This window comes from Choristoneura fumiferana, chromosome Z (genome assembly GCF_025370935.1).
Source record: "Choristoneura fumiferana chromosome Z, NRCan_CFum_1, whole genome shotgun sequence".
NCBI lineage: Eukaryota > Metazoa > Arthropoda > Insecta > Lepidoptera > Tortricidae > Choristoneura > Choristoneura fumiferana.
In genome coordinates this window covers 4,391,755-4,416,987 of record NC_133472.1, presented here as the reverse complement: position 1 = coordinate 4,416,987, position 25,233 = coordinate 4,391,755, and the positions used below count along the sequence as shown (strand labels likewise).

General features: G+C 38.6%; 1 protein-coding gene across 1 annotated transcript; it reads left to right on the top strand.

The window, feature by feature from the left end:
* Nucleotides 1-948: 948 nt before the first annotated feature.
* LOC141439547 (uncharacterized) lies at nucleotides 949-12,842 on the top strand. The gene is made up of 8 exons (XM_074103869.1): nucleotides 949-1,034; nucleotides 2,230-2,346; nucleotides 3,011-3,087; nucleotides 4,178-4,278; nucleotides 6,177-6,321; nucleotides 9,488-9,643; nucleotides 10,505-10,628; nucleotides 12,673-12,842. The coding sequence occupies exons 2-8, from the start codon at nucleotides 2,310-2,312 to the stop codon at nucleotides 12,786-12,788; spliced, it is 756 nt and encodes a 251-aa protein (XP_073959970.1). The 5' UTR covers nucleotides 949-1,034; nucleotides 2,230-2,309; the 3' UTR covers nucleotides 12,789-12,842.
* The last annotated feature ends 12,391 nt before the right edge of the window (nucleotides 12,843-25,233 follow it).

Sequence of the window (25,233 nt, the reverse complement as noted above, 5' to 3'; positions counted from 1 at the left end):
GAATAGAGCTGCGACAAAAATGACTAGAGGCAGTGTTTTTGGGTTTAAGAAAAGGTCTGACATGTCGCGTCTATAAAAATAAAACGTAACTTTTCATAGGAAAGTTGGCAATTTTTAGATTTTTACGTACCTAGTATAGATTAATTGAATTTTTGATTGCTATTGCTGTTACATTCATCACATTGTTTGATTGACATGATCGAAACTTTAAGGCCAGACGCCGACAGCAAATTTTTTCGCCTCGTTCGTTTGAGTGCTATTGAGTTATGGAATTTATCGAACGATTTAATTTATATAATAGGTAGTGTGTGTGTGTGTGTGAGTTTGTTTGTGTGTGCGTCCGTGCGTGCGTGCGTGCGTGCGTGTGTGTGTGTTGAGAATAAACAATTACCTCACTGTCAGGACTTCGCTGTACTCGTATAGACTTGAAGTGAAGAAAGGGAAGAAAGGAACTGACCTTTAGTATATATAGCTCTTTGTGCTCGTTCCAAGGTTCCAACTTATTTTATTTTATCGAGGTTTAGATTTTACTGTCAATATATGATTGATTTTCTCTTGATTTTCTAGGATTTTCTTCTAAAAACGTCATAACGCAACTGACAAATACAAATTATGAGCGTAGAGTTGGAAATGAAGTAGAATTACTGACTTAGCAAAACGAACATCTTTTAAAATAACGAAAGTATTTAAAAATAAATGCAAAATGAAAAAATATTTTTGGGTCGTCTGAGGTTTTCAGTTATTTAATTAACACCTTGTATATACGCTTCAACTTGAGATCCTCCTCCGTTTTTTTTCGTCGGTTAAAAAAAGAGATGATGATGATGATGATGATGGTTTCTTCTTGCAACAGTACGTCCGCGAGGAGGCGGCGGAGATGCGCGTGCGGGCCACGGCGGCGGCCGCGGCGGAGGCGGCGCGCGCGCACGACGCGGATCACGCGCGCGCCGCCGAGCGCGCGTACTTTGCGCAACGGTTCGCCGAGCGGAAGCGAGAGCTTGAGAAGTTGGAGAAACGGATCTTCCCGCCTCAGGGTAAGACCTCACGAGAGCTTTTTCAAAAAGAGAGGTGTTATAAGTTTGACCGCTATGTGTGTGTCTCTGTATCTGTCTGTGGCACCGTAGCTCCGGTTTTTATATTTGAAATCAGGTATTCTAGCGATGGTTCTTAGACATGTTTCATCGAAATCGGTTCAACCGTTTTTTCAACCGCGATTTTTCAACTTTTTGTTGGTTAGGTTATTACTTATACACGGACGGAGTCGCGGGCATCAGCTATTATAATGTATATAAATACATATGTACATAAATACATATTAAATTAAGTACATATTACATACAATTTTAGGCGAACAATGTTTTTTGACGGTGAGCGGTGGGCGATAAGTGGAAATAACGCAATGCTTTGCAAACTATACCGGGTGTGGCCTGTTATATGAGCAAATAATGACGGCTATCGCGAATGAATTCGCCGCTAGAGGCGCTAGTGTAGCGTGAGGTCTTCGAAATGTCAAATCTCATAGTTTTTGGGTGAGCTACGCGGGTTTATTTATAATTAGAATAATTTAGTGAATATTTTGCATTACCTGAAATTAATTATGGCAATTATGGGTTACGGGGCAATGAATGTGTGTGTTTTGAGACAGTTTTGTCCTTCGGAAACTTTTGTCCTCCCTTTTTTTCCGAACAAAACGGGACTAAGCAAAACTGTGGTTTATGGATATTTTTATGGTACGGTTTTAAGGTGTATTAAATATGATTTTAATCTAAACTTTGTTTTAACGCCCGGAATAACAGACTCTGAAAGCCACACTTAAAAACCTCACGCAACAGCGCGCCATCTACTGAGACAAAAAACGATAGCCCTCATTAAAACAGATCATACTCGTCAAACTGAACAACAATAGTCTAGACTTTTAAAAATAAATAAGTAGTTTTTTAATTTTTATTACACTTAAGTTTATTCGAAGAAGCAATGTAAACTAAAATGCTTGATGGCGTACATTGATAGCAGTATTTAATTTGTATGAAAAAAGGAAAGTTCAAAGAATCCATTATTTTTAAAAGTCGCTGAACTAATGTTGTTCAGAATGACGAGGACGCACGGACGATCTATGTTTTGATTTTTTGCTCATATTAGAGGCCACACCCGGTATTAAGGTCTAAGCCTTAGGACTCCAAGGCATGATTGCAAATTCGTTCCTCTGGTTGTAAAGTTGTCCCTCAACAGTGCGGGCCCTGGTGCGGCAGGAGTCCACGCGGTCGACGGAAGGTGCCGTGGTGACAGAGGAGGCCTCGGCCACGGCCCAGATGGAGGACGTCTTCCAGAGGCTGATGAAGCTCACTGGTAACTTGAATGTACTATGTCACCAGAGGGCCTGGGCCTAATCCGAAGTTCGAAAATCGAAGTTCGTATCGTACGTCCCTCGCGCTCTCGTCTTAAATAGTATTAGTGTCAGACGGACCGCACGACACGAACTTCGAGTTTCGAGTTTCGTAGTAGCCATGCAGGAACAAATTCGAACTTCGTATTTGCCGTCCCGCTGAGACGCTTAGGTATATTATTTAATACGAGAGTGAGAGGGACGGTACGATACGAACTTCGAAGTATACATAGCATATCTTGATACCACCTCCACGTGTTCCTTAGTCTTGACCGGACAAAAAAGTGGTCCTACAAGGATTCCGTTTGTTTCCGTTTGAGTACGGAACTCCCAAAGTTAAGTTTGTAGTTTAATGATTTGATTGCGACCATGGGGCGTGCGAGACCAATTTTGGAAACATCCTCTCTCTCGTAAACACCACTCTGAAATGGGAAAAACCTTGTGCTGAATTCGATAATAATAATAACAATAATTATCGAATAAACATAATAATTTACCCCCTTTTAGAGTAGTATTTACGAGTGATTTGCGTTAGAATGAACCGGTCTCCGTTTAAAATTACGCGTGAGCAGCGATACGTAGCTTAATATACTGCTGGCGCCATCTATGATCCCTTTTAACTTTCAGGAGTGACGGACGCCGAGGAAGTATTCGACCGATTCCGAGCGCAGCGCGAGACGGCCAAACGACTGAACTACCTTCAAGTACTATAACAGTGTTAATAGATGGCGCTACTAGTACCGACTTTTAAGTTTTACGGAACAAATAACCTACCTAACCAACAACAAGATGGGAACCCCCGACTTCAAAGTTCAATATCTCAAAAACGGCTCAACCGATTTTGATGAAACATGTGTAAGGACCATTGCTAGAAAATCTGTTTTCGAGTTTAAAAACCGCATTCAAATCGGTCCACCCGTCTAAGAGCTACGGTGCCACAGCCACACACAGCGGTGAAACTTATAAAACCCATCTTTTTGCGTCGGGGATTTAAAAAAGGGATAGAGATTAGTATTATTATAAAGCCGTGGTGGCCTAGTGGTTTGACCTATCGCCTCTCAAGCAGAGGGTCGTGGGTTCGAACCCCGGCTCGCACCTCTGAGTTTTTCGAAATTCATGTGCGGAATTACATTTGAAATTTACCACGAGCTTTGCGGTGAAGGAAAACATCGTGAGGAAACCTGCACAAACCTGCGAAGCGATTCAATGGTGCGTGCGAAGTTCCCAATCCGCACTGGGCCCGCGAGGGAACTATGGCCCAAACCCTCTTGTTCTGAGAGGAGGCCTGTGCCCAGCAATGGGACGTATATAGGCTGGGATGATTAGTATTATTGTTTCATGTTGGATATCGCAAGTAAGAAAACATTTTTGAATTATTTATACCATTTAATGAGATACCGCATTTTGCCTTAAAAGGGAAGTATTCCGCTCTCTTAAGCCAAAAGGCAATAAATATCTCTAAAAAATACTTTTAAGTTATTTATACAATGTGATGCGGTATGTCATAAGCTACACAATAGTATAATAACTCAAAAGAGGTTCGATATAGCCCTTCAGCTTTATTGTCTATCCAAAGCTCGGTTCACACTTATCTGTCGTGTTGTGTCGTGGCGCATCAGCAGGGCTACTACGAAACTCGTAACTCGAAGTTCGTGTCGTACCGTCTCTCTCGCTCTCGTATTAAATAGTATAAGTGTCAGAGGGACAAACTATGGAATTCAGATCGAAGGTCATTGGGGCATGGGATCCCCTTAAAGCCCCCATGATCAGAAATACCCGTGTGTACATTTTAAGGTCACCATCGAGGAAGAGAAGCTACAACTAGAGACCACACAGACTACCCTCCTGGCCGAACTGGAGGCTTTCAAGTTCGCCTCAGTAAAGGATAAAGATGAGTAAGTGGAGACATCATTCCATCATCATCTAGCTCATAGGTACCACTGCGAATGAGAATGAGAGAACTTGGGCTGCAGTTCCCACGCGGACGCAGTGGAATTGGGCACTTCTATTAGGTACTTATTCCGTGACTTCACGCACACCTTGACTTGCTTCACATATGTGTGCAGGCCGCAATGTTTTCCTTCATAAGGTTTATGGTCAATTTTGAGGGTTCTGTAGTCAACCGGGAACCCTTATAGTTTCGCCATGTCTGTCCGTCTGTCTGTCTGTCTGTCTATTTGCCCGCGGCTAAGCTCAGAGAACGTTAGTACTAGAAAGCTGTAATCTATTATTATTATATTATCTCCATAAATAAAAATGAATCGTAAAAATGTGTTGCTAAGCGCAAAACTCGGGAACGACTGGTCCGATTTCGCAAATTCTTTTTTTGTTGTGTTCGTTACTGTCAGGAGAAGGTTTTTATGGAAGAAAATAAAGAAAAAATACAACGGGAGTGAAGCCGCGGGCAACAGCTAGTAAATAATAAAATTCTCGGGTCAAAAATGTTTGTGACCAAACTTCTTCCGAACGGTTCGACCGATTTTTATGAACTTTTTTGTGTACATTCGGTAGGTCCGGGAATGGGACGTAAGTTATATTTCATACCCCTAAGTGTTAAGGGTTTTTTTAGGGTTCCGTACCTCGAAAGGAAAAAACGGAACCCATAAAGGATCATTTTGTTGTCCGTCCGTCCGTCGGTCTGTCAAGACCCTTTTTCTCAGGAACGCGTGGAGGTATAAAGTTGAAATTTATATCGAATACTCAAGTCTACTATCCCTTGGAGCTGTGAAAAAATCAAACTTCTAAGCCAACGCAATCAAAAGATACAGCCGTTTTTGCCGCAAATTTCCGCAAATATTCGAAACTCGCAAGGGATTCAAAACCTACAGCGTAATTCCCATGGACTCAGAATCTTGAAATTTGGTACGAAGCAACTTCTTATAGCACAGATAAAGGAAAAATTGCGAAAACCGTATATTTTTAGTTACTTACGCATACGATGCGTCACTGCGGTTCCGTACCGTCACCGTTTTTCAAACAGCGGTTGGGTCGCATCTTAATGGTCGATGAACGATCTTTCAAATTGTTACCGAAAAATTTTTTTTAAGCCAAACTGTAAATTTATTTTTTGCGTTTGTGACAGAACTTTGGGACCGACTACGTAGTTATTTGGGCAAATAATATTTAGGAGAAATATCTACTGGTGAAATATCGATACGTAGGTTAGCCGTTAAATTGTTTGTGATAATAATTAGGGCTGGGAATATACGTCAGATTTTTCGATAAGTACGACAGTCTATACTGGCAAAAAAATTTTTCAAACGTATTATTATGAGTCTACATTTTACCCGAGCGAAGCCGGGTTTTCATCTAGTTTAGCATGAATATACATATCAGTCACGCCGACAAAGTGGTAAAATAGAAAAGTGAAAACATTTTTTTTGGTACCTCCCATAGACGTAAAGTGGGGGTGATGTTTTTTTCTCGACTAACCCCAAAGAGTATAAGTACCTATATAGACTAACCCTATACTTAGTGTAGGGTATTGTTGTATAGGTCTTTTAAAACCATTGGGGTTGCCATGACGATTTTTCGATTCAGTGATCTGTTTGCGATATATTTAACTTTAAAGTGCACTGATACCGGCTATTTGAGTTGTCTGTGTCTGTGTACGACTTGTGCCAACTTATTACCATGGCCGTAATTTGTATGCGACATGGTAGTCGAGTGTGGCGGTCCTGCAATGTTTTTAACTTTTTAATTTTTCACTGACCATTCACTTCGCTTTCTAATATGTAAAGAATAGTGTCAACTTTTACGGATATTTTTAAGAAGAAGTATATTTTTTCTCTAGAACGCAGGACCAGATCACGGCATTGAAGGAAGAGATCGCGGCGGAGGAGGATGCACACGCGCGGCTACAGCGTGAGTCTGAAGACCTGGACGCGCTGCTGCTGGAGATAAAGAGGCTGCTCTACGAGCTGTGCAAACTTCTTGACGTGAGGACGGCTTTGGAGGCGCCGTAAGGTCGGGGTACTTTGGCCCTGAAGGGTAACCATGGCCCTGAAAGGTAACTTTGGTCCTTGGCCTTAGTAACTCGGTCCTGGGGCTGACGCTCGCGACCGCAATCAAATAACGATTTCACGTACATAAACTGTCATTTGATAAAACGAGTCGCAATACGCTTTTATTGCTTATTATTGCTTTGAGAATATGGCTCCTTGCCATGTGGGTGGTCTTAATTGATCGATCAGGTTTTCATGCTTTTGTTGGACCCTTCTTTATGTGGTTTCATATGGGCCTAAGCTACTCTCCAATGGGTCAAAGTACCCCGACCGGCATACGTTACGGCTATACGTCACGCTATGTGTCAGGCGTTTTGACGTTCTGCTAAAAACAACAACAATGTTACAATGAGATGACCGAGATTTGATCGAGAGGCATCTGTGAAATGATTGAAGAGAATAACGTGAGACAGATGTAGGTATGTGATGACAATACTGTACTGTTTTCGATGATGTCATATCGCTTACCTGAAATTAGCATCGCTACTTTTTTATCAACATTTTGCCATACTTATATTATTGGAAGGTTTTTTTTTCCCATGTTGTTCAGATATATTTAATATGTTGACTGCATAGATACCAGTGGTTTTTTTGATAGCTAAGGTATTTGCGTCAATAGTGCCATCTAGATTATAATGTCGGAAAAGATCTCAGCGCCGTTTCCCTGGATTATGCGTTATTTTGCGTTTAGTGCCATCTAATCATATCATCCCAGCCTATATTCGTCCCACTGCTGGGCACAGGCCTCCTCTCAGAACAAGAGGGCGGAAAATCTCAGCGCCATCTGGCCATAACCCTGGATTTTAGCTTTGATCCGATGGACGTAATTTAGTATGGAGGTCTTTATATATATTGTCCTTGATAATACTTAAAAACTATACCATAAAATTATAGAAAAAAATACATGAAAAGAGCAATAACAGTACAGGGCTGTATGGGGTAAGTAACTATATCTACGTTCAGTGGAAGTGTTTCTAATGCTTCCATCATCATAAATAAAAAAAAAGTTTTTATTTTTATTATTATTAGTTAATGGTATATTAATTTTGATTGATAAATTTTCATTAAAAAGAAAAAATCATAAAAAAACTTTATTTGCTGACTGTAATTTTTGTATACCTACTGTACTTGCATTGTAGTCCAACTTGTATATCGTACCTGCGTCAGAACTAGGGCATAATTCCACTTTTAGTAAGTTAACTCATTTCAAAAATAAATTAAAATTATGCCCTTGTGGCCCCTTGTGCTATCGAAATATACCAACTTTCTGTCAAATTTCTAGCCGCGCATTCTTCTTGGCAATAATAATCTTCCTGAAAGTGCTAGTAGTAATAAAAAGTGATATCATTTGCGGCCAAGCGTTGTTTTCCCGATTAGACTGGTACCCGTAACGCCACCTATTATCGAGTAGCTGAATTACAATTAGGCCGGAAGTATTTAATACTATTAGGGCAGGTACAGTCTGGTACTCGTGGCGCCATCTATTATCGAATAGTTGAATTACAATTAGGCCAAAGTCACTAATCTACTATTATTACAAGCTAATTAATTACACTTAAAACGATTTCTCTTATTGCACACTCATAATCTAAATCAACGTTATCTAATGTTCCAAAATCCTAAAAAAATCACGAAAATTGTATCCTATTCATTATTGTTCTTCTAACGCCCAAATCAAATTTTTGATTTGTGAACATCCAACTTTGTCATTTATGATAGAGTTTGATGTTCGAATTACAATAAGTCGAATTATAAAGGACTCTGGGCGTTAGGAGGTTATGATAATATAAACAGTCAAATAGTTGGCGTCGCGTCGTAAGAAGAGGGAAGAGGATGGCTCAGAGGAAGGATGTGGGGAAGATACTCCACCGACAAGAGTATAACTCTTCAGTTAAAAAGTAAGACGGTAATAAGCTATTGAAGTTAAACTTGATCGTCTTTCTTTGTAATCATATCGTAATGAAAATTAATTGATCGTGTTTCTTTTGTTTTTCTTTATATTGTTAGTGTGATAATGATAATAATGTTACAAAATAAAATTATATGAATACGATGATAATTTTAGAATGCTGCCGGCATCTTCGGAATGTTGGCTAATATTAATTCAGCTTTATCTATTTTTAAAATTTGTTTTATGTAGGTACTTACTCATAGCTCATCATCATCATCCCAGCCTATATACGCTATGACCTTCAAGTTTTCAAGAAAAGAGCGTACTCCTACCTTAAAAGCCGGCAACGCACTTGTGACTCTTCTGGTGTTGCAGGTGTCCATGGGCGACGGTAATCGCTTACCACCAGGCGATCCACCTGCTCGTTTGCCCCCTATACCACAAAAAAATAAAAAATAAAAATATATATATATACGTCCCACTGCAGGGCACAGGCCTCCCCTCAGAATAGGAGGGCTTGGGCAGTAGTTCCCACGCGGGCCCAGTGCGGATTGGGAACAGACACACACCATTGAATTGCTTCGCAGATTTGTGCAGGTTTCCTCACGATGTTCTCCTTCACCGCAAAGCTCGTGGTAAATTTCAAATGTTATTCCGCACATGAATTTCGAAAAACTCAGAGGTGCGAGCCGGGGTTCGAACCCACGACCCTCTGCTTGAGACGAGTAGGTATGTCATGTATAAATGTTCTATAACGTTATAAAGCACGATAACATTGTCTAACACTTTATAACTTTTGTTACAACTTGTTTGATGTTTTAAACGCTCTGGTATAGTTATAAAAATGTAATATAACACCATAGAACAAATTAGAGGTTTTATTTGGTTGTGTTACATTTTAAAATGATAAAAATCTTACTTATATACTTACTAATACTAAAAATGCGAAAGTGAAATGTTTGGATGTTAGTTACTCTTTCAGGTAAAAACTACTGAACGGATGTGCATGACTTTTGGCATACAGGTAATATATACCCTGGATTAACATATAGGTTACCTTTTATCCCGAAATAATGTATGGTTCCTGTGGAATCAAAAGAGTTTTAAACTAGATACTTAATACTGCGCGAGCGAGGTCACAGGCAAAAGCTAGTGTATAATATTTGTCACAATTTGTTATTTAATGTTATAAAACAAATGTTTTATCAGGTGATACCCGAGCCGGCAGTGCCTGAGTGGACGGCGGAGGCACGGGACGTCCAGCAGCTGGTCCAAGTGCTGCGCACGCGCTACTCGCTCGCCGGAGTGCGTGCGGACGACGTACGGTCGCGCCGGGACGTCTCCACCATGGCCATGCCTTCCAACGTGAGTTGTACAGATAAATAAACAAATATCATAGGACAATTGATACCAATGAGGGCTATCGTTTTTTGCCTCACTAGATGGCGCACTGTTGCGTGAGGTTTTTAAGTATGGCTTTCAAAGTCTCTTATTACGGGCGTGAAAACATAGTTTAGATTAAAATCATATTCAATACACCTTAAAACTGTACTATAAAAATATCGAGCATGCCACATTGCTGCATAGTCCCCGTTTTGTTCGGAAAAAAGGGAGGACAAAAGTTTCAGAAAGACAAAACTGTCTTAAAACATAGACATTCATTGGCCCGGAACGCATATTTGCCATAATTAATTTCAGATATTGCAAAATATTCACAAAATTATTTTAATTATAAATAAACCCGCTTATCTCACCCAAAAACTATGAGATTTGACATTTCGGAGACCTCACGCTACACTAGCGCCTCTAGTGGCGAATTCATACTCGATAGCCCTCATTGTTCATCTAGTCCCAAACCATAGACAAACTAAGCTATGCTTGTACATTTAAAGAAATTGATTCACGTAGTCACCAGCACCAGTATCTGACGCAACAAGCGTGCATAAATATCTGATACGACTCTATTTCTAGTGCCGGAAAGACGTGTCAGATATTTTTGCACGCTCTGCTGTGGCAGATATTAATGCTGGTGACTGTACCAGGGTGGAAATCCCATACATCTGCCAAAGAACTCATAGCGAAAGAGATTCTAATTATATGCTCGTTTAAAGGTATTAGATGTTATGTGAGGTAATGTTTTGCCATCTTGTTTTTTCGGAATAGCTTGACCCTTTTTTTGGCTTTTATGAAGTTCCTTTTCATTCTAAATATATTGTTGTTTTACAGCCGACGAGTGGCGCGCCCTCTGTCGCTGGGCTTAGTATTCAGAGCCACAGCACAACTAAAGAGGTCGAAACCGCCGTCCCCACTTACAAGGAACTACTCATGAAGGAACCCGTCCGCCCACCGCGTGAGATATCTACTAATTATATCTTTTAACCTTTTCGCCGCCACGTCAAATACAAAATACATCACCCATACGCCAGGCTTCTATCGTCCCAGCCTATATGCGTCCCATTGCTGGGCACAGGCCTCCTCTCAGAACAAGAGGGCTTGGGCCATAGTTCCCACGCGGGCCCAGTGCGGATTGGGAACTTCACACGCACCATTGAATCGCTTCGCAGGTTTGTGCAGGTTTCCTCACGATGTTTTCCTTCACCGCAAAGCTCGTGGTAAATTTCAAATGTATTCCGCACATGAATTTCGAAAAACTCAGAGGTGCGAGCCGGGGTTTGAACCCACTACCCTCTGCTTGAGAGGCGATGGGTCAAACCACTAGGCCACCACGGCTTGTTCAACCACGCCAGGCTTCTATATTGTAATGTAATGTCTAAAATGGAACCTTAATACAATTGAACGAAGGTTGCTTTTGCATTAAAGTAATGGACATATATATATATAGGTCGTTGGCGTGGAACGGAGCAAACGATTTTTAATAGTTTAGTTGGGGCCCTAGTTTATTTTTTGCCCCCTGGCAAAGGCCACTGGCTTACACTGGTTTACACCTACCATTTTTTTAAATGGTGACCCACTTTGAAAAAAAAAACTCTATTGTCATACAATATGACAGATAATAGATCATTACAAAATATTGGATAAGTATCTTTTGTCAGTTAAACAAAAAAAATGAAGATATAGACAGGTAAGGTTTCTTTGCGCGATAGAATCCGGAATACGGAAATTCTTCGAAGAACTAAGATCATAGGTCGTACATACGTCGTCATAGGAGGTAGGCCGACATAGCTGTAAAAATATGCAAGTTGAAGTAGTAAAGGGCGGGCCACAGCGCTCCAAGAACAGATAACCGTTGGGGGAGAAAGTTCTCGAGTGGCGACCACGAACCGGAAGACGAAGTTGGCAGGCCTCCCACCAGGAGGACTGACGACATCGTGAGAATTGCGGGTAACGGTAGATGCAAGTGGCGAGTTGTCGTCCATTGTGGCGTTCTAATTTAGGCCTTTGTTCAGCAGTGGACGTCTTCCGGCTGATGATGATGATGATGAGCCAGGTAAATTTCCTTGTGACGTCACACCGTGCGACATTTTTTAGTACGACACGACGGGGCCGCTGGTCCCGAACTTTGAAGCGCTTCATCTTTATCATTTTTTATTTGTTGAATGACAAAAGAAACATACTTGTCCAATATTTTGTAATTTAATCTAACTGGCAGAATAAAATACTAACCCCCTGCTTCACCATCCATTGATTAAATTTATTTGACGGAAATTATGATATCCGCAGTAGAACTAAGGTTACGGACACAGCCCGAGTATTGCGAAACTGAAGTGGCAGTGGGCGGGGCACATTGCTCCTAGAACTGATGCCCGATGGGGTCAGAAGGTTCTCGAATGGCCTCCGCGGACCGGGAGACGAGCTGTCGGTAGGCCTCCATAAGATGGAGCGACGACCTGGTTAAGATCGCGGGATCGCGGTGGATGCGGAATGCACAAGACCGGTCTGAGTGGAGAGTCTTAGGGGAGGCCGATGTCCAGAAGTAGACGTCTTTCGGCTGACGTGACGATGATTTGACGGATATTATGTGACGCCGTCTCTGTTCATTTTGTTCGAATAGACGGAGACGGCATCACATTTATCCGCCAAATAAAATTAATCAATGGGTGGTGAAACAGCCCCTTATAATAATATATTCTTTACTGAGGTAACTATCTAATTTAGCAGATATTTGGGTGACTAAAGTATTAAGGGTGCTTGTTGCCATGGTAGAGTCTCCTAAGACCTATTAAAAAGTATGATTTTATGGGGTACTAATCCACTAAAAGTTAGGGTTGGCAATTCCTTTATGGCTCATCTCCACCGTGCTAATATTATAAATAGCAAACATTTTTTCTAACAGTGTCTCCTGAGCCACAGGACAGAATAACAACAAAAGTTGATTTACCCGTTTGCTTTGTGGAGTTTTTCACACCAAATCAACATTGTACTTACCGTTCCAGCATCTGACGAGGAAGAGGACATACCTTCCCGTAGCTACTTGAAGCGGCAGGCACAGCTAATTGTGGACACCAAGTGCAGAAGAAAGGGTTTCCGGACACCTTACCCTAGACGATAAAGGGAGATACCTGTAGTTTCAGAAAGAAAAGAAAATAACAAATACAAACAAGAAATTAAACATTTACACATGTCATTATAAAAAATAAAATAAATAAATATAAGTATCACGGTCGTGAACGCCTTTTTTTGTTAATTTTTATTATCGTACCTATTGTATCTGTTTGTTTTCAATCGAGGGAAGTCTCTAGGTCTAGGTAATTACTTATATTTTCGATCAGTTTTTGTTATTTACCACAAACACAGAATAGATAATAAATACGTAGTAGGTATATGCCAAAAATTGAACCCACCAAAAACATTTCATGTAAAAATGGCGGCGAAGACACGAGCTTATAACGCTTTCGCTGTGAAATGGTTTAAGATATTTATTTCTCAAAAGATTTACAAAAATCACTCCTAGAGAAAACAATATTAACCTTTTTCCAGACGCCGCGAATTTATATAAGCTAGTACAAAATTAATTATTGTAACTGTGAGGGATTAATTTAAAGACGAATAATATTTTTAAAGACCAATTTATTTTGTAAATTTGGCAAGGTCGAATATTTGCGTACATTTATGTGGACGCTATAAGCACTATGCCTGGAAAAGGGTTTTAATTTCACTTAAATCTAGGTAAGAGAGGGTTAGCATTCAAAAATGGTGAACAAAAATCTATAAACTAAAGTGGGTAGGCGGTAATGAATGACGAGAGCTACACCACAAATTTTTGACTAACTATTTTTCAATTAACTAAAAGAAGTTATCAGATCCAAGGAAAAGCCGAGCCTCTAAACAATGGCCTTACTAACTCTACAAATTGGTTATAAAGTATGATCTGACAGTTTCATATCATAAGATTGAAGACCTGTGACCTAATTTCCAACCGTACATAGGTAAGTCTATCAGACCCTCTGGCCGATATTGTAAGAAATTAAAGTTTGTCTTCAATCAATGTAGTTATGTAATATTATTAATCTTTATAACTGTTATTCTACCATTAGTATACGTAGTGCAAATGCAAATTAATGACAAATTTACTAATTAATTATAAGCAAGCACGTCATAGTAACCCTTCCATTCTCTTAGTTAAATCGTACACTTATACTCCTATAACAAGAGTACAGTGCACCTCAAAAATATCTCAAAAACTACTGAACCGATTTAGAATGAGTAATAGTGAAAATTACTTCTTAATGATTCTGGGTTGAACAAACGATACCGTGTTCTGGACGTATAACCGCCATCTATGGAGCTAAGTCGGAACTATTCAAGGGTTGTGCTGTGTGAGTGAAGTGGCCAGAGGTTTTTTTTCTTAAAATAGTTAAAATTCAAAGTTTTGAGAGAGGGATATTAAAAAAATGTATTTCATTTGATCAGCGAAATATACATATTCATTTAATGTTCATTTTGGAAATATGATATAGCGAATTGTAGCTAAAATGTCAGATATAAATAAATATATTATAGCCATTAAATAATTATTTCTTTTCAAATTTATAGGTGTACTAGAGTTTACCCGCGGCTTCGCACGCGTAAACTATTCAATCTGGTAGTTACAATTGAAATTCCGGGATTTTACAAAATTCCCCTGGGAATTCCCAAAATTTATGTCGTGGTCTAGAACAACTGTCCAAAATTTCAGGACTAAAGCCAGCGGTTGTTATTTCGAGATTTTATTTATATCCCGTGGGAATATCGGGATAAAAAGTATGCTGTTTTAATACATACTAGTATTATAAATGCGAAAGTGTTTGTGTTTGTATGTCTGTCCGTCTTTCACGTCGAAACGGACTTACGGATCGATGTGATTTTTGGCATAGAGATAGTTTATGGGCCAGAGAAGAGAGTGACATAGGCTACTTTTTATCCCGGGAAATGGACAGTTCCCGAGGGAACAGCGCGCGATAACCGAACTCCACGCGGGCGAAGCCGCGGCTAAAAGCAAGTCTTAAAATAATTCGGCGGACGACTTGTATATGTTGTTGTGTATTGGCTCTGTGCACGACATTAGCGCCACCTACCGTCCGCTCCTTTGCTGGCTCTGAGGCTCGACGTTTTGAAATTTCATCGCGACATTGTGACAAAAATCAAACATATCACGTATTAATTTATAATACAAAATTACTGTGATACCGTGATTTGAGTGAACAAAGGGTTGTGAAAGGGTTGTGTTAAATACAAACGTTTGTATTTTCAATTTAGGTTTTACGGGATGACCGTAAAAGTAAAAATTTGGAATTGAAATAAAAAATACAAAAAGATTCCAAAAAAACAATCTTAATTTGATTGCTTAATAACGACATCTCTTGTCCGGGTGAGCAGTTAGTTCCAATGGAATGCCGAAAGTTTCTCGATGGGGGCTACGGTATAGATGTCGCTAGCGTCACTGCTTAAATGGCTAAATAAGAAACAAACAAGCTGAGATATGTGGTGCATAGGGGAAATTCGTGTCTGTGCCGTTGACCAACAGTGGTGTAGCGGTATAGCACGCGGTACGGAATACCGAGGACCTGGGTTCGATTCCCAGTGTTGGTGTTATTTTTCTGGTTTGTTTGTATTTTCAATTTAGGTTTTACGGGATGACCGTAAAAGTAAAAATTTGGAATTGAAATAAAAAATACAAAAAGATTCCAAAAAACCAATCTTGTATGAGGTAAGGAAAATTTATTCAAAAGGTGTGTTTTATTTTGGTTAAGTATGTCAAGGTTTGTTTACTTCATGTTTAATTGTACTTTTACTGCATAAAAACAAAAAGATAAAGCTACTTTTTTTTTTCTAATCATAGTGAACATATACTTATATATATTACTGTTCTTGTATCGCTAGTAATAAATTAAATATCGTTTTCAGATCAAAATGAGTACCGCCATTTTGAAGACCGGTTTTGTGAGTTCACTCAATACCAAATTTCAACCACAAACCGTTTCAAAGGGAAAATTGTTGGTATCTGCTGGACATGTCCGGGATGTAGAGGAATTAAGAACAAAACAGAGACTGTGTTCAATAATTCAAGCTCGCACCATAAAACAAATATCTATTATTGAAATGAGGTCTAAACAAATTTCTTTGTTAATGACAGATTCATATGAGTATGACAGATGAGAGAGCCTACAATGCCTACATTATTTCTACTTTTGGCCACTATGAGCGCTGCGATAGGTTTCATTACCCCCACCTAGTACTTCGCACCCAGCCAATAGGGAACATTACTGCAATTTTATCCCGTCAGAGTGCAGCACTATACTCTATTTATTTTAACATTTGAAACTTAACTGTAAAATTTGCACACGTTATTAAATGAAACAACGAAACAATTTAACATAATAAATACCGCAAATAAATGTGTTCGAAATACCGAGAAACGTGTTACAATTTGAGCGTTAATTAAAATCTTAAATTAAACGGAGTAAATAGTACATACCATACATATTATGGTTTATGTTTTTTGACTATATCTTAAATGTCCGCAGGATGCCGTAATATCATTTATTATTTCAATTAAATGTTTGGAAATATAGCTCTATATCGCTACCGATTTATATTTTTAATACTCGTTGGTTATGATCCGTCATGGCGACCAAATATAAAGAGAACTGAAGTTGTCATCGCGGTTTCCTTACGGTTTGTGCTAGTGTCGCCCCCTGCGCAGAGCTTTGCCTAATATTTTATTTTTATTTTTTTATTTTATTTTATTCGGAAAACCAACAGCTTAAATTAACTAATACAGGTGGAATACAAAACATGAAACAATAGAGCCAATTAAAGGTTTCCACAGATAACTACTAGGATTTAATACTAGGATTGTCATTTGGGGGACCCGGGGGATTGCTTAGTGTGTTAAGATATTAAATTATTATAGGTAGGTACCAATATACAATATACATTTTAATTTAAGCAGTTTAACAATATAGAAACAAAGTAAATGATGCTTAAAAACGAAGTTTATTCAAATGAAATTGTAATAAGACGTCTGTCATTTAAGTACTTTCTTTTTCCCTTAACATTTAGTTACTTTGTTTTTGCGTAGATAAATTGGTAATTTTGATGCTTTTTTACAATACAAAAATGAAGTAATGCTATTTACTTTTGTTTTAACTAATCAGAGTCTCAATAAAAAACGATTTACCAAACAAAAAACAAAGTGGATCAAATTACAACTTAAAAACAAAGTAAACGACATGCAATTACTTCATTTATGCTTTGTAATTGCGTTTTACTTTATTTTGCCGTAGATATTTTGAGTCAGTGCCTGCAGTTACTTTGTTTGGTAAAAATTTCTCTCTAAAGGCTCTTTTGGTGATTCCAAGAATGTAGCAACATCCGTTACTTATCATCTAAAAGTGCCAAAAATACAAAAACACCGGTTTTGACAAAAAAAAATAGTTACTTTCTTTTTCCGTAGGGCAGCCGTGGCAACGTTGCATTTTTGTTAGTGTTTCTCGATTATTTCAACTGTCTACGAGTACTCCCATAAGTATTCGGTACAGACTTTAATTTTCTTTAAAAACCGGTTATAAACATTAATTTGTTTTTAAAGAATATAAAAGTCTATCACGAAGAATTATTGTAGTAGACACAATAACTTATACATTAAGAAGTGTTATATCAGACAACATTTTTAATTTTTATCAAATTTTTAAGGAATAATCGAGAAAAAACCGGCCAAGAGCGTTTCGGACACGACCAAAATAGGGTTCCGTAGGCATTACGAAAAAATCAAGTAATATTTTTGTAAGGATTTCGTACTTTATACGGAATCTTCCAAGTTTAGGTATATTTTATACCTTAGGCTGCTATTTACCCATAAACTACTAATAATTCTCAAGCAAACTTAACCGTTATAGTTTTCCTTGAAAGTTTGATATACTTAATACCATCCTGATTTATTCCAAATTTTTCCACCCACCGGTTTAGATTTTAGAGGGGGGGGGGACGCTCGATTTTAATGAAAATTTGCACTTTAAAGTTTAATATTTCGCAAACAAATCACTAAAGCGAAAAATCGTGTTTGCAACCCCCTAATGGTTTTAAAAGACCTATCCAACGATACCCCACACTATAGGGTTGGACGAGAAAAAAAAACACCCCCACTTTACGTCTATGCGAGGAAACCTAAATTTTTTTTTTGATTTTTAATTGTACTATTTTATCAACATAGTTTATTTATATATCCGTGCAAAATTACAGCTTTATAGCATTGATAGTCCCTGAGCAAAGCCGCGGACGGACAGACAGACAGACAGATAGACAGACAGACAGACAGACAGACATGGCCAAACTATAAGGGTTCCGTTTTTGCCATTTTGGCTCCGGAACCCTACTAACAAAAATGCAACTTTGCCAGCTCAGCAGGTATAAACGCTCTTAAACTGTATTATATCTAGACCTTGAAAATAGTGTTAGCATTAAACAAGTGGCGGTGAGCGCTTTATTGAAGTGATGAGTTTCATCGAGGTTTGTGGGTCATTCAATTGTTATTTTCGTCTTTATTCTGCAAAAAAAAAACCGGATAGATGGAAGGACAGACAGACAGACAGCGGAGTCTCAGTTAGGGTTCCGTTGGCACCCTTTGGGTACGGAACCCTAAAAAGGTAAAAAGGTAAAGATATATTCTACTTGAAGGTGAATGAAGTGTGTCGCCCCTTCCGTAGCTTTCTTTATCTTTGTAAGCTACGGATGCTTACACTGAGCAGTGGGACGGTGGTTTAGGATAGGGATGTTCGATATCGATTCGATTAATCGATATTTGACGAATTTTTTATTTGTTTTTATAGTGAAATAAAATGGGTGACATGCGTTCCCGGCTGTAAAATACCAACATGGAAATACCAACATGATATTTGGTGTACACGCCCATAGAAACTCTTGTCAGTTTGACAGCAGTTTGTATGGGCGAGTACATGAAATATCAGGTTGGTATTTTACGGTCGGGAAATAGTGTCACCCATTTTATTTCACTTTAAACACATTTGAACTGTAAAAAGTTTGAATTTCACACCTAGTGTGCCGTACCTCATTATAAAAGGCGGTGTAAATCGCGGGAAAGCGGTACATCTGGCAACATCGTAGGAATGTTCGATATCGATACCATGAGCGCCCTTAATCGATTAATTGAAATCGACACAGACAGTTATCAATAATTCGATTATGTCGTCATCGATTACCATCCCTACTTTAGGAAACGGTATGTATTTAATTATCTATTTGAATTGAACTGAACGGAGCACCAAATTAGAAATCAATGATATCTATGATGGAGTTGCATGTAGCCATCTTAGTTAGACTGATAATCAACGTTCAACGTATCCTCACTGGTATTCATGAAGATACATTTTCAAAAATTTTATTTGGTGAGGTTTGTTTGTTTGTTCCAAATATTGGTTGGAGTTGGAAGAATTTAACCAAATCACAGAGACACAACGATAGCGTGTTTTCAACAAGCCAGCGCCATCTATGAGAACAATAACGAACATACTTAAAGGACTAAAACACCCTACCACCTACCTAGTACCTACCTATTTGTTTTTCTTGCAATGTATATACTCCATTCATTTTAAAATTTGAAGCAAATTGTAATCGTTTTTAAATGAAACAAATAAACTATTTTAAATCATGTTATCTTTTATACGAAACATATAATAAATGCCGCTAATAAATGTTATTACGTATATTTTTAGTTCAAATTAACTAAGTGTTCGAAATACCGAGAAATGCGTGTTTCAATTTGACCGTTCCTTGCAAGATTTAGACGTAAATCTATCTATCTATATATAAAATTCTAAACTGGCTGACTGACTGACTGACTGACTGTTGATATATCAACGCACAGCCCAAACCACTGGACCTAGAGACTTGAAATTTTGCACATAAATACCTTATAAAATGTAGGCATCCAATAAGGAAGGATTTTTGGAAATTCCCACGGGAACGGGACAAAACGGGATTTATATATTCGATTCCGAGTGACCCTATCTTAGTAATTATAATAACTAGGCTCTTTAAATTTGGCATAGAAGTAGGTGATTATAAAAGTCAATAATAATAATATGCTCTGAATCCACTCAGCACTCTGCTGAGGGATTCAGGGTTAGGCTGACGACTTCGGAGAGGAGGTGAGGTCATTTCTCACCTACTGTACATTGATGACCTGAAACTGTTTGCACCAAAACACCAAGATCTGATGGTGTTACTAAAGAAGACAGAGGCTTTCAGTAACGCCATCAGAATGGAATTTGGTGTAGATAAGTGTGCGGTCATGAATGTACAGCGGGGAAAAGTTGTAAATTCACCGGATTTGCAACTTTCTGCAACAATGACCCTCAGATCTCTCTCCGAAGCTGAAACCTACAAATACCTTGGTATGTCACAGGCTTTGCATATCGTTGACGGCGACATAAAGCAGACGGTGAAGGAGCGTTTCTTTTGCCGCCTTACAAAGGTACTTAACAGTCTTTTGTCGGGTGGTAATAAGTAAATAAATAAACCTACTAACATAGTTGTAAGATTTAATATTACTAACCATCTATGGACATTGTGTTTGAAATAAATGGATTATTATTATTATTATTATTATAAGGTGCGCGCCTTTAACGCCTGGGTGGTGCCCTGCTCACATACTCCTTTGGCATACTAAGGTGGACTCAGACTGAACTGGACGCCCTTTACCGGAGGGTCCGCCTACTGCTTACTACCCATCGCATGCTACACCCACGTTCGTCGTTTATGAGGCTGTACATCCCACGGAAATGTGGAGGTCGCGGCTTTCTTAATGCCAAAAATCTCCACAACCGCGAGGTATGCAGCCTTAGGAATTATTTCCTTAGCAACGAGTGTGGGATGCATCGCGATGTTATGGCAGTAGACAGACACCTCACCCCGCTATCCTTGGCAAACGAAAATTGGCGCAGTCCTATGGTAATGAGCACGGAAGATCGCAAGAACGTATGGAAGAGCAAGGAGCTAACACTAAGCTACACGGGCGGTTCTACAAGGCCCTAACAGGAACTGATGTAGACCTTCTCGCGTCGGTTTCGGGGACCTCTTTGGGGAAACCGAGGGTTTTGTGTGTGCAATTGCTGACGAAGTTATCATGACGAACAACTACCGGAGGTATATCCTGAAGGACGGTACGGTCGACATTTGTCGGGCATGCCGCCGTCCTGGGGAGTCACTCTGGCATATCATCTCCGGTTGTTCTCATCTTGCTAACGGTGAGTATTTGCACAGACATAACTTAGTAGCCAGGATTATCCACCAGCAACTTGCTCTTCGATACGACCTTGTAGACTGAGGTGCCGTATTATAGGTATGTCCCTGCGCCAGTTCTTGAAAATGGTCGTGCCACGCTCTATTGGGATCGATCTGTCATCACGGACAGGACTATTGTAGCCAATAAGCCTGATATCGTGCTGACAGATCGATCATACCGCCAGGCAGTGCTCGTCGACATCACCATCCCACATGACGAGAACCTCGTGAAGCCGAGAAGGACAAACTCAGCAAGTACCTTGACTTGGCTCACGAGGTGACTGCTATGTGGGATGTTAGTCGTTTCGGCAAACGGTCTAATAGCGAAGAGTCTCGACCAACATCTCAAGAGACTCTCGCTAGATGGCTGGATCAAGGGCCAGATACAGAAGGCGGTACTTCTGGACACTGCACGCATCGTCCGGAGGTTCCTCACTCTGCGGCCCTGACCACCGGTAGCTTGGGCCCTGCCCCGTTACCGGCGGCAAACTAGGTTAGGTTTTTATAATATTTTTATTTTGTATGTACTTTTCTGTATTTTACTTTTTAGAACTATTATAAAAACCTAAACCTAAGAATGAAAGAAAAATAAAGAACATAATAATAAATTTATTTATTTCGACCAACTTGGATCATACACATAGAAATTAGGAACATAAAAATTAAGAACAATACAACAGTTTTTAGGATTTTTGGAAATTCCCACGGGATAAGGATAAAACAGGATTTATATTCAGTTCAACGGAATTCTGTGAACTATAATTAGTAGACTTTTCAAAATTGGCACAGAAGTAGGTGATTATAAGAGTAAAAAATTGTTTTAAGGATTTTCGGAATTTCCCACGGGATAAGGAAAAAACGGGTTTTATATTCAGTTCAACGAAATGGTTTTTTCGTTTTACTGATCGTAGAAAATTGAAATTTAGTATTTAGGTTCTTTGGGTGGTGTAGGGGAGCACTACAAAAGGATTTCCCGAAATTCTGACGGGAACGGGAAAAAACGGGATTTTTCGTTTGACTGGTCGTAGAAAGCTGAAATTTAGTATTTAGGTTCCTTGGGGGGTGTAGGGGAGCACTACAAAAGGATTTCCCGAAATTCTGAAGCTGGAATTTGGCATGTAGGTTGCTTGAGGAGTGTAATCATAATCATAATCATCTTTATTTGCGTAAAAAATGGTACAGTAAGGTGTTACATTTTGAAAATTGAAACATCATTGAAGAAAGCATTAAAGAGATAATTTCCCGACATTCCCACGGGAAAGGAAAAAAAAAACTACTGTTACTACGAATATTACTGAAATCCTTAGAAAAATATTACTTAATTTTTTCGTAATGGCCACGGAACCCTATTTTCATATATTTTCTCAAGCTATTTAAGTATTTGCGTCTGATAGACATCATTTCATGTTGATAAGCTGATGATGGATAGTAAAACTCCTTAACGGTTAGGAGATGCGCATATTTTTTAATATTATGTACGTACGTAAAGACCGATAGTTGTATTCTTCCAGGTTATCCAGGTGAGCTTATGATGGAGGGTTAAACTCCTTAACGGTTAGGAGTTAGAGGAAGTTTATTTGCCTCACAAAGTTACATAATCATATGTGTCATTTGAATCATCTTAGAAAAAATAGAATATAGACCCACTTCCAGTTGTAGAATCAAAATTAAATTTGGCATACTTATGGATATCTGTTGACAATACAATAATCTAGTCCAGATTATAAACTAACTTTTTGCGAAATTTAAGGTTTAGCTTGAAGAAGTAGCAAATATACTCACTCACAAACTTTCGCATTATTAATTTGGGTGACACTCTTTCCCGGCCCGGATAATACCGACATGGAAATAACGGCCCTGTTTTTCGTGTACACGCCCATAGAAGCTCCTGTCAGTTTCTATGGGCGTGTACACAAAAAACAGGGCCGGTATTTCCATGTCGGTGTTGTCCGGACCGGGAAAGAGAGTCACCCTTTAATTTGTCAATTGAGAAGTGAGATGTTTTTTTATTTTTATTTTATGGAAAAAGCTAAAGCCACAAGCCTCTTTGGTCGTGCAATTTAAATCTAAAACAATGCAATAAAGGATTTTCATACATTTTTTCTGCTCTAGAGCAGAAAAGTCCCGCGTTGTGTTGGGTATTTAGTGCGGTTATGATGAAATTAAAGCATAGTTGGAAGAAAAATTAATTATTTTTTTAATTTACTTCGAGTGACTTAGATAAACTCAAACAGAAACGATTAAAATAAATTTTTTATTCTCGCAATGTCGTCAAGTTATAGTGAAAATTATGATGTTGAGCAAAGAGAAAAAGACAATTGATGATCTTTTGCCGCCGAGATCTAGAAAGATTTGTTTAAAAACCTATGAGTTTTATGGACTGTAGGAATAAGAAACGCATTAATTCTTTCACAAAAAATATTTTTTTTCTCGCAAAGTTGGATCCTTTTTGCTAAACTAGGTACGTCCAATTGTATCTATCCATGTCCATTTTTTTCTAGAGACACCTATTCTTTTTTTTATTGTTCATATTACCATAGCACTAACCGTTATATTTTGACAATCAGAGCTAATAAAAATCAAAGACAGAATTTCGCGCACTAATGAGGCTGGTAAAAAAATACCTAGGCGCGTTCGGGGTTGACTGGACGTGTGCGCGGTGTATTTTAAAAAGATTGCACTGCACGTGTGCGCGGCTTATTTTAAACTGGTTGCACTGGACGTGCGCGCGGTGTATTTTCAAAAGGTTGCACTGCACGTGTGCGCGGCGTATTTTAAACTGGTTGCACTGGACGTGTGCGCGGTGTATTTTAAAAAGGTTGCACTGCACGTGTGCGCGGCGTATTTTAAAACTGGTTGCACTGGACGTGTGCGCGGTGTATTTTAAAAAGATTGCACTGCACGTGTGCGCGGCGTATTTTAAAATGGTTGCACTATTTAGTTTTCTAGTTATCGACAAAACACTGGCTAAATAGGGAATATTACGCATAACTCTGCGCAGAGGGCGATACTAGCACAAACAAAAAACCTACCACAGTCTGTTCAATATAGGAATGGACAGAAGGAAAATAAGTTCTTTATAATGCACGCTTTAGGAAGACCTCTAATAAATTGCATTTTTTTACGGTAAACTTATTTCTAATTAAAATATCGAAGACGTCAATATTGGTTTCAATTATTCACTAACTAACTATTGCCCGCGACTCCGTTCACGTAGAATCCGTTTATTGCTATGCAATTTTCCGGGATAAAACTATTCTATGTCCTTCCCCGGAACTTGTAAAGAAAGAAAGAAATAAAATAATTTATTTATATCAGCAATGACATATAATTAGTAAAAATAACAATAAGAAATGTTGCCGCTATAAAAAGATCCCGGCTCAGCATATCGCTGGTTGAAAACCAGCACTGGTCTTCTGCCGGGCCACAGGAGAGTGAAATCACGGAAAGTCACACAAAACAAACTATCTGTATACCGAATTTCACCGCTAAATCGGTTCAGCGGTTAAGACCTGAAGTGGTAGGTAGCAAACAAACATACAGACTTACAATCTTTCGCAATTATGATATTCATTAGTGAGATTAACTTTGCTATTTTTCATATAATAATTTCAATACAGTAAAAAACTTTTCCTATTTTATTAAAAACAGACACGTCTTCCTATAAAATACATAAAGAGGCATAGGTAAAGAATATTCTGCAAGAATATGGAAACGTATATAATATTGATGACTCAAGAAATATTCTGTAGATTATTTATAGCTATTAATCGCCAGTTTGGATCAAAATGTGATGACCTTTAATCATATACGAAAAGTTAACTTTTCATAACTAAAGCACTGCACCAAAATTTGATGAAATTTGGAATTGCAAAAAAGCTTAAGCTTTTTAAACAGGGAATGAGACCGGATGAGTCCACGAAACACAGTTATTAAATTATGTATAAATATAAATCGAATTAATATTTTGTAGAAAAGAAAAATAAGTATAATATTATGTTATTTTGTAAGTACATTACGTAATAATCTACTGACAAAGTAAATAAAATTATGACTTCATCTTTACTTCTTTTATTCATCATCATCATCATCATGCATTATTACGACTTCACAAAAAATGTTTAGAACCTCTTCTTCTGTGGACTGTGACCTTCTAGAGTCCAAGTCCAATGTTATCCTGAATGGACTATAGACACTGGCAAAAGGCAAAATTG

What these genes read in the sequence shown, in the direction of transcription:
- LOC141439547 (XM_074103869.1), top strand. Translation starts at nt 2,310, where the DNA reads ATGGAGGACGTCTTCCAGAGGCTGATGAAGCTCACTG. An exon ending in AACGACTGAACTACCTTCAA is followed by an intron (nt 3,088 to 4,177) that starts GTACTATAACAG and finishes GTACATTTTAAG; the next exon opens with GTCACCATCGAGGAAGAGAA. An exon ending in TCAGTAAAGGATAAAGATGA is followed by an intron (nt 4,279 to 6,176) that starts GTAAGTGGAGAC and finishes TTTTTTCTCTAG; the next exon opens with AACGCAGGACCAGATCACGG.